Raw genomic sequence first — 10,322 nt, 5'->3', positions numbered from 1 at the left:
GGAATGGGTTATAGAAGATACAATTGGAAACTGGTGGCGTCCAAACTTTGAGCCACCTCAGTACCCATATGTACCGCCACACATCACAAAACCAAAGGAGCACAAGAGATTATTCCTGGTACAGCTGCAAGAAAAAGGTATGGCAACAAGTCAAAGAAATTTATTGATCTATAATCTAAATTGATCTCATGAATGCATTTAATTAAATTTTCTTTATATATTTAGCTCTCTTTGCTGTACCAAAGAATTACAAATTAGTCGCCGCACCATTGTTTGAACTTTATGACAATTCACAAGGTTACGGTCCCATAATTTCATCTTTGCCACAATCACTGTGCAGGTAAGTCCAAATAAAATCTGCTTTATATTGTACAAAGAAATAAAGACATAGTTTTATAAAATAATTTTTATGTTTCAGATTTAATTTCATCTATATGTGAAGCTAGAATTAGACAAATTTGGCGTATTTTGTTCAATTTAACAAAATCTACTACAAATTTGATAAATGTATGTATGAGATGTATGATGGATGATACTTGATCTGTGGTTTATGTATGTATAATATATGCATTGCATTGCGAGAATTAAACTATGTTTTAAGTAGTATTTATATAACCCATCTATCATTTCATCAACCTTTGTATATGAATGTAAATTTATTTTATTTTATTTTTTTAAATAATACAATGAGAGATGTACGAGATAGAATGCCACAATAAACATGTATAATAGTCTGACACAATTTTCATTAATTTTTAAACATTTTTATTAGATTAATTTCTAAATAACTAATTGTAAATGTAACTAATTGTCAAAATAGCAATTTTAGAATAATCTTCGTACAGTTCTTATAATGATTATAGAGTATTACACTATTATGTTATAAAAGATCACGAAGCAAACAATGTATATTTTCCAAAAATAAGATCTGAAAATATTTTCTAAAAAAAAATTATATTATATAGTATTAATAATTTTTATTTCTGTTATAATAAAAAATACACCTTTTAATTCAAAAAAATTCGTCATTTTTTTGATAATTGAATGGATTTATCAAAGGTAACTATTTAATATATGATAATTTTCAATATCATCGATATTGCTTTGAATACAATTTTATTATATTTTAAACCCCAAATATATTAAGAAATGAAATAAATGGCAATATACATTATTTTACCATTATTTTAATTTTAATTTTAATATTTGAAAACAAAAAAAAACATATTTAGTTATATATAAAATCACAAAAAAAAATTTTATATGTAGAAAATTATTAATTATTCTTGTCTTTGTTTATTATTTATCACAATGTTCTGGTACAAGTCATTTATTTTTTTTTTTAAATACATATTGATATATACTAAACATATATAAAAATATAACAAAATTATATTATTATGTATTATTATGTTTTCCACTTTTAATATAAAAAATATATATTACGATTGTAAGCTTTACATTTAGAAAAATATAATTTATGTATCTTATATCGAATCACATTTGTGTGTGCATTCTGTCAAAATTAAAAATTCCATCGATAAATCTATTTTTTTAATTGTATTTTCTGCCTGTTTTTTGATACTTTATTGTGGTATATATGTTCTTTATACCTTTTACATCTTATCAATAATTAAATTTATATCTTATCAATAATTAAATTTATATCTTATCAATAATTAAGTTTATATCTTATCTGATTGACATCATTTTTATATCTTATCTGATTGAAATCATTTTTTGTTAATATCTACTGTATCTTTTTTATGTTATATAATATTTTCAGGAAATTTGTTTTAGAACATGTAATAACTTTTATTCCTATCGGTTCTTTCTCTCTTCAAATGTGCAAAGTATAAAGAAAATACAATTAAAAGTAAAATTTAATGTATATATAGTTATATATTGTATATTGTATTTATATGTATATATAGGAATATTCCCAAATTTATTATATATTTTCATTCAGTTGCTAATATTTTTGCGCCCTCAATTCCATTTTAATTGGAATGAGTGCTAGGCACTAGCTGAGTCTGCGAGTAAAATAAAAATCACACAAAATAGGAAAACTTATTTTTGTTTTTCGCATAAACTTTTTATGTAGCTTGTTAATATATTCCATTATCTTCTCCTACTAACAATAAGTAAAAATAAATAGTACATTGGAGAGATGGAAAAAGAAAGTTTTCAGTATGATTTCTTGGGGAATAGATCATACGGATCATATGGATTTGAAAATAATAGCTGTTTGCTCCATAGTATAAAGTTCAGTGGTCTTGATACCTAACACTATGTAGTCCCTAATAGTACATGGTTCTAGTTTTATGAAAAGGTATGCACTCCAATCCTTGAGCGTACTCTCGCCGGTAATCCCACAAGAAATGATCGATGACGATCGCGTTGACAGCCGTCTTCGGATCTAGATCCAATTTTGGATCGGCCACGATCAATCTTCGTACCTCGTCGCAAACTTGCTCGACCTGATACCCAACACTATGTAGTCCCTAATAGTACACAGTTCTAGTTTTATGAAAAGGTATGCGCTCCAATTCTTGAGCATACTCTCGCCGGTAATCCCACAAGAAATGATCGATGACGATCGCGTTGACAGCCGTCTTCGGATCTAGATCCAATTTTGGATCGGCCACGATCAATCTTCGTACCTCGTCGCAAACTTGCTCGACCGCTTCGATCGAGCAAGCACGTATCTCGACCTCCTCCTTGCTGCCCTGCTTCAATGGCACATCAGACTCAAGTTTGCTCATGAGCGAATCGCTGTAGCGCATAGCGCCGAAGTGTACGAGAACCTGGGGGATACGGTAATCGGCGAACATCACAATACTGTCTATATCGTGGAATTCACCAAGCCCGCGTCCCTCGAAGCAGGCCCATATGTCGCCTATCAGTATCTGAGCTCTCTTGTAGATGCTAATCCTGTGACCCTCGTAATCCGCCTCGTCCCGGTACGACTCGAATTCGTTGACAATCAGCTTGAGTAGCTTCTCTGCAGAACCTTCGCACGACCTGATGCATTCCGCGAATGTACCTTGATATTTATCCAGCAAAACCTTGCCGGCCTCGTGCAGATTCTTAATTCTGTCCTGTACGAGCGGAATGTCAGTCTCACCGTCGTCGCCTCGGAAAATGATCTCAGCGTCCTGTTGCGTTATCTGCGAGTAATACTTGGGATCCCACATCGGCTTCCCTTCATCGATGGCTCTTTTGACAGCGGCGCAGAACGCAAAGTATCCGGTTTCACCGTCGACCTTCCACTTCTTCGCGCCCGTCTCGGTCCAGAATGAAAAGTTCAACGTATCCAGGACGAATATCCAATCCGCCGCCCTAGGATCATCAGGCTTAGGATGAAATTTGATCTGCGTAAAATTGCCAGGGCGAATCTTACTTGTTTTGATACCGTCGAGGACCGCGGACGCCAATCTCTTGATACCTTCCTTCTCGATGAATACGTCCTTCGCCAAACCGGCGACTAGCTTCCCGGACTCTTTCGGCATCAGAACCATGATAAATCTTGTCGGCTGGATTGCCGTTTCAAACTGTATCTAAATGACTGCGAGATGATTGCAAAAATGCAATTCGCTCTGTTAAAATGCCTGTCTAAACGGCAACTGCTCTGGAGCTGATAATACCGGTCGATTTCGAGCCTCGAGAGTCAAGTGACATCATCAACACTTGACTGGGATGATGAAAATACGACGTCTTGTGTAAACTATAAAAAGAATACAATTTTGTTTTTTTTTTTTCTCATACTGTTAATAATAATAACAGATAAGATATCATGAAAAATACCAGTTTGTTTGCGAAGCGTCGATAATGTAGATAGTGTCGTCGCGAGGATATATAAATTAAAATATTATTTCAGAATTATAAGTATGATGCAATCATTGCATCAAGATCCCCGAGAACAGCGGCAATGACTTATTATTCCTGTTTATGTCAACATTCCACATACATATAATTATCTTCGTTCCCATCGGGTCCACTTGACATCTACAGGCGATTGCGAATCTCTTACATAAAAGATAATAAATAATAACACGTATAAAAAAAAACACATATTTTTCTTTTTTACGAATTTATTTTAAATTTTCATATTGACATTTAATAATTGCTCTATTAGTATATTTAATTGTTCTCTATTTTTAAAATTATTAACTTTCTTAGGATATTTAGAAGAGCAATTATTTTGCCAAAAAAATCAATAGAAAATGTTGATTAAATTCTTTGATATAAATTTATAAATATAATAGAGCTGTTATATTACATTTGAATATTTGGTTGGCTGCTGAGCAATAGTTCCAACAGACTGATAGATGATGACATCACTTATAAAATGATTAATTTATTAATTTTTAATTAAAAAAATGCAATAAATTTTTAAAGTAATGATGGAACGATGAGGAGCAATTAAGGAGCAGTCGTTTTATGTGGGACATAGTTGCAGAAAACTATTAGAAATATGTTTTTCAATGAAAATTATAGTTTTTTGTAAATATTTCAAAAAATATTAATTTTAAAAGGGGAGCAATTGTTGCTTCTGATGGAGCAATCGTTTGAGCTATTGTTTATTTAAAAATTTAATCTTCCAACGTCAACTTATTTTCGGTCTGTTATTGGTTGCACTAAAGGCCGCTGCACATGAAAAAATTTAATCATAACCGCAAGATCGTAAACAAATCAACCAATCATAGTCGAAATTTTTATTACGTTATTAGAATGCTTGATTGTGATTGGTCGATTTGCTTATGGTCTTGCGATTACGACTAAAACTTTTTCATGTGCAATAGCCTTAAATACGTTCTGAATACAGGCCTAGGCCTCTACTTCTACTACGCATACTCGAGATTTATCACAACACTGTATTGGAGACCCGCGAAATAGAGGTTTGGTTACATTGAAGACGTCATAAATTTGAAGTTACATCTGATAAAACGGTTTTCTTATACGAGACAATATCAAAGTTGTGTAAATTACAGTACTTGGTTTTCCGCATACGACGGGTATAATTTGTGAATTTTATTAACAATTTTATAAAAATGGACGAAATGCGTGAAAAAGTTGAAACGTGGAGGAAATTAATACAATCGGAGAAATTACGAGATGCATTAGAGGATATTCAGGTATGCTTTTCCTCGTTTAATTTAAGTTATCTATAAACATTATCTCATTTTTAATCATTTTAGATGAACATTCGTGTGCGACCAGACAGCAAATTGAACGAGAATATTTTTAAATTACTCTTACACTTGTGTCGTACAGCAGACAAATGTCGAACAGTGGACAAACCAAACTGTGAAACTGGAAAGGAAATAGCTGAACTAACTAAATTGCTTTGCTCATTATTAATTAATGTACCTGATGGCAACAAGTTTATCAAAGTTTTGTTTAAAATTGTTCATTGTTTGATATCTTTAAATCTGTATAAGGATGCAGCAAAAATCTGTTGCTACCTGCAGCCTGGCAGTTTGTATAATCCTCAAGATGACACTATGAATCTTCTAACAAAAGTATTATCCTTATGGCATACTACTGCTAACAATATGTATGTAACTTTTACCAATAAGTCTTTAAATACAGAAAACTATAACAATTTAAAAAGTATTATAAAATATGAAATCAAAATAATTCCAATTGTACATAAAAATTATACAAAGCAGTTGATTAGCGTGATAAGCTTACATTTAGATAAAATAATATCAGTTGACAAAGAAAACAAATATTTTGATGACTTTTATAAACATATATTGGAATATTTAAAAGAAACACAGTTGTATTTAGACAAGAATGAAAAATATATAATATATTGGCATATACTTCGTATCATGTGTCATGTAATATGTAGGACTATTGATATGTCTAATATCAGGTGTACAATGAAAATATTTGATGAATTATTTAGTTATTTCAAGTCTCTTCTAGTAGAAGATCAGGAATGTTATCAGTGCTTTCAACAATTTCAAAGCTTTTGTACAACACTTTTAGTGCCAATAGAGAATCTTGTGAGCAACAGTGCCAAAAATATACAAGATGTTGTTTTTTGTCAATTAAATATTGCGCAAAAATATGGTTACACAGAAGGCCTTAAATGGAATGCATTGATTCTTGGAGAAATAATTGAATCTATGTTTAAATATTGGGAAACTTGCATAGAAACTAACGAACATGTGTTAAAGCAATTACTTGATACTGGCATCTTGTTGGAAACAATGAACTTATTTCTACATATAGATGCGGATGAATTTTATATTAAACGAGTGTCAATTGAATGCAAATGGTGCTTCAACAAAATATGTACAGTTAAGAGAGATTTATATAATGCTATAATAATGAAATGTAAATGTGTCAGTTTATTATGTAAATATCATGTTAAAAATATGCCAAAAAAAGTGTGTGTTCTTGCCAGAGAAACTTTAGAGCAAAATGTCAAACGGATTATATGTGAAATGGAAGAATGCAAATGTAAACGCTGGATACGTTTGTGGAACACATGTCGTACTTTAATCTATAATATGGGCATATTATCTGAGCATGTTTATGAGGAAAGTGCATGTTTATACTCCTTTTTATGTGTTTCCATCTTTCAATTTCAAGTAATTGAATCAAACTCTGAGGATCTTGAAAATATTGTTCCATTTGCATTAAGCAAATTAAGTGTTATGCATTATAAGAATGGTATATATAGAGAAGCCATGACTGCATCCGCATTGAATGCCTTGTTAACTTATGATCAACCGAATACAAAAGCTTTCCTTATGTGGACGACCATCAAAAAACACGTTTCTGAGAAAATTGCTCAATTAACTATGCTGGACTGCCTAAAAAATGATAAAGACAAGATAAAGAATGAACTAGGTTTATCAATTGACATGGCCAAGTATGATCTCGTTAAGTTATGCTTGCGTGAAGCAAAAAGTTTGCTAGAAGGGAGCATTTCATTTACCAATGGTGTGTCGGCAATTTTAGACAAACTTAGAAAATTAAAACTAAGTAATTGTCAATATGCACACGTGGTACAATTACTAGGATATTATTTGTTAGGTTTTGAACATGACAGCTGTATTCTGAAATATCACGAGCAAATTATATCTGATTTGAAGCAGGACAAGTCAAACTCTGTGGCTCTTTTGTGTCTGGAGGCCAACTTAAACTTTTTTATATTTGTGGAGGAATTGCATGCGATGAATAAGCAAACTCAGATAGAAATGGAAAATACAAAATTTGCTCTTTATGCTCCGAAAATACCAGAACTTGTTGAAACCAAATCTCCAAATATAGTTCCTGCTTACACTATGATAAATGTTAAAAAAGCTTCCAGCCTTGTACTAAATTTACAAAAATGTCTGAAGAAATGGAAGCAACTGTTTAATCGTGATATTGTAAGTTATGATAAGACTATTTATACTATGTTAGAGATGATTATTAAAATTTTGAAGAGTTCAAAGTAATCGTAATAAAAATATTTTATTCTCAACAGAATGAGATTATCAAGAATTGGGAACCGACTCTTGTACTTCGCATATTGATAACAGCTGGCGAATATTCTCGACTATATCGTTACGAAGATTGTGAAGCTGAAGCATGGACGCTAGCGTATAAATTAGCATCAAAAATCGATGATTATCGTTCAATTATTTATGGTATATTTATTTATTTATTATAGTGATTAGTATATTAATTTATTTATAGTAAGAGAGAGAGAGAAAATATTATTTATATGGCTGATAGACTAACATAAATTCTATTATAGTCACAGGTCGTTGTATTTCATTGAGACGAATTGATTACAATTGGATTGCCATTGCTAAAGAGTATGCCATAAAGCATAGAGATTCCAAGAATGAAAATGTAACTGGCGCCATTGCTATGTTTTGGATAAGCTTAGCAGACCTCTATTTCGAATGTGGGAAGGTGAGAGACACAATAGTGGAGAGCGTACAAATATGTGTATATAATTATTCATTTTTTAGTATTATGATGCTAAGCAATTAGTCACTGAAGCTAAAAATTTACCAAGAATTTCATTTTTTGGTAATAAATCTGTGTATCTGCTAAGCTTAGATGTCATTATACGCAACAGCAGTTTATATAAAGATAATATGCAACACGAAGATTATGCTTCATACATCGTAGAGAGTCTGTTTACATCGAGATGCTTAAATCAAGATCTATTGACGAAAAAATGTAATTATAATTAATAAAATTATTTATATCCTTATTTTTTAATTCTAAGTAAAGCAAAAGTCAATCTGTATATATGTGATATTAATAAAACCATCTTTTTTCAGATAAAAGCCAGGTGGATCACCTTTTCAATTATGATGTGGTTTTCACTACGGCAGTTAATTTATCCATAAGAATAAATAGTTTATTATCCTTTCGTGGAATTAGCCCGGATTTAGTGGTACACTTAAAGTCGGCACAGAGTTTAGGCGCGGTGCTGCGTGTTGCCGAATTGCTGAAATCACTGTGTTACATCGATCTATCACGTTCGCAACTAAATGATTGCGAAGTGAAACTGCAAGGTCTTGAACACATGTTGGGCGTCGAGACGTTTCAGTCATCGATGAATGTTGAACCTGTCAAACAAACGTCTCCTTATCTCGCTGTGACTCCTACGAAGGTTGTAAATGATCCTATCAGAGATATACCTCAGCATGGCGCCTCGCCAATACTCAACAAAAGAGTCTTCGACATGCCGAAATTTACGCTGCACACAAATTGCGATTGCCATATGTGCGGCAATGTATCATATCAATATTTGGTGTTTGCTGCCACCTATATCAGGGCACAGCTGTATGCCTTGCAGAATCAAGTCACGATAGCGCTCGAACACTTTTACAGTGCTTTCGAAATAAGGCAGAGACTGTTTAAGGAAGAAGAGTCTGCTTTGCCTGAAAACTGGCCTGATGATGAAATCGGCGTGAAGAGATTCTCTTGGCAAGCCCGATTCTACATCATCGATTATATTCATCTATTGATCGATTTCTGTTACTTTCTGAAGACAAACGTAACATCGAAACAACAGAATGCGTCTGATATCGCCAATTTAACAATCAATATATGTCACAAGTATAAATTAGAAGGACATCCCGTCTACATGTCGGTTAAAGAATTAATATTGGACAATGATTTTCATCCAATATTGGAATCTTTAGATTGTTTAAGTATGTATTCTTAAATATGTAACATTTTCTATATCGAGATCTAGATTCGGGGGAAGATTTTTATATAACAATTTCTTTGTTGCAGAGTTTACAGTCCCACAGCCAGATGACATTGATGTAACCAAGTATACGAGAGCTCGAATTAACTCCTCAAACGTTTGTGTTACCCCATCTGTTCAGAATCATCCCAAGAAACCTCTCTCGATTCGACGTAGAAAGAATCCAGTAGCTTTGAAGATAGCTAAAATCAATATAAATTGGAGCGACGACGAAGATGAAGATAATTTATCACCACCATTATCCACGCGCTCAACTAGAAAATCCAAGTTTCCAGGTGCAAAGTTAGTGACGAGAAAAATTTTGGAAGATCTATCTGATAACGATAATTCAGATATACAAGATTCTGTACCAAAAAAAATAGAATTGGAACATGACCTAAATGGAGACGAAAATAGTACACAGGGAAAATCGATAAAAGATATTATGATTAAAGTGACGCCTTTAGTTCCAGATATATCAGAAACATTAATGGATTTGATAGAGAAGTCAGATGTACCTGCTACAAAGGAAAATATTGATGAATTGATAGAAAAAGTGGAAAGTCTCAAGATTAACTTGAGTAAAACGCCAAGGAAAAAGAATTTTAAAGATAAAACAAAATTAACAACTGTTGATCATAATAAAAATGTAGATCGAGCCATCGAGTTATTGAAAAATGTAACAATAATTGAAAAGGCAGATGAAAGTATTGATTCTTTTACGTCAACAAAAGTTGATAAACAGATACAAGATCAGAAAACTCCACATCACGAAAAGAAATTTTTTAAAACTGGGTTATTAAAAGAACATAAAGAAAGTGCTAAATTACATCTAAATAATGAAATGCACAATATAAGAATGACAAGATCCAGTCTTAGAAGGGCTAAAGAGAAACTATGATAAATATGTATTACTGTGAAAATTGCTGTGTGTAAAACAATTATCTTACAAAACTCTGTAGAATTAAAACAATGACAGTATTTTTCATAGCATAATTAAATAATTATTTTTATATAACAAAAAGAATCGAAGACCAAAAAAAAAAGAAAGAAAGAGAAATGTGTACTATTGTATTGTATTTAATTTAGAAGATTAGAGGTT

General features: G+C 32.1%; 3 protein-coding genes across 5 annotated transcripts in view; 2 read left to right on the top strand and 1 right to left on the bottom strand.

The window, feature by feature from the left end:
- LOC115233066 (cleavage and polyadenylation specificity factor subunit 5) overlaps positions 1–737 on the top strand; it is a 5,122-nt gene extending 4,385 nt beyond the window's left edge. For both annotated transcript variants that reach the window (XM_029803273.1, XM_029803271.1), the window contains exons 6-8: positions 8–137; positions 226–340; positions 419–737. In XM_029803273.1, the coding sequence (XP_029659133.1) occupies positions 8–137; positions 226–340; positions 419–440 (267 nt within the window). In that variant the 3' untranslated portion in view covers positions 441–737. The remainder of the gene's footprint in view (positions 1–7; positions 138–225; positions 341–418) is intronic.
- A 1,122-nt stretch (positions 738–1,859) lies between these two features.
- Positions 1,860–4,029, bottom strand: LOC115233084 (queuosine salvage protein). 2 transcript variants are annotated; one of them, XM_029803305.1, is made up of 3 exons: positions 3,808–4,029; positions 2,685–3,727; positions 1,860–2,480 (listed from the first exon to the last, which is right to left on the bottom strand). In XM_029803305.1, exons 2-3 carry the CDS (start codon positions 3,519–3,521, stop codon positions 2,301–2,303), a joined length of 1,017 nt encoding a protein of 338 aa, XP_029659165.1. In that variant the 5' UTR covers positions 3,522–3,727; positions 3,808–4,029; the 3' UTR covers positions 1,860–2,300. The 2 variants fall into 2 exon arrangements, with proteins under 2 accessions (XP_029659165.1, XP_029659163.1); XM_029803303.1 differs by having other exon boundaries at positions 2,339–3,727; positions 3,808–4,028.
- Positions 4,030–4,859: 830 nt separating this feature from the next.
- On the top strand, positions 4,860–10,266 carry LOC115233088. Its single transcript, XM_029803315.1, has 7 exons — positions 4,860–5,138; positions 5,202–7,394; positions 7,493–7,655; positions 7,766–7,926; positions 7,986–8,199; positions 8,304–9,182; positions 9,268–10,266. Exons 1-7 carry the CDS (start codon positions 5,055–5,057, stop codon positions 10,119–10,121), a joined length of 4,548 nt encoding a protein of 1,515 aa, XP_029659175.1. The 5' UTR covers positions 4,860–5,054; the 3' UTR covers positions 10,122–10,266.
- The last annotated feature ends 56 nt before the right edge of the window (positions 10,267–10,322 follow it).

The sequence above is a fragment of the Formica exsecta genome, unplaced genomic scaffold (genome assembly GCF_003651465.1).
Source record: "Formica exsecta isolate Colony F162 unplaced genomic scaffold, ASM365146v1 scaffold16, whole genome shotgun sequence".
Lineage (NCBI taxonomy): Eukaryota > Metazoa > Arthropoda > Insecta > Hymenoptera > Formicidae > Formica > Formica exsecta.
Note: the sequence above shows the minus strand (reverse complement) of the source record. Positions and strands in the feature narration are given on the sequence as shown.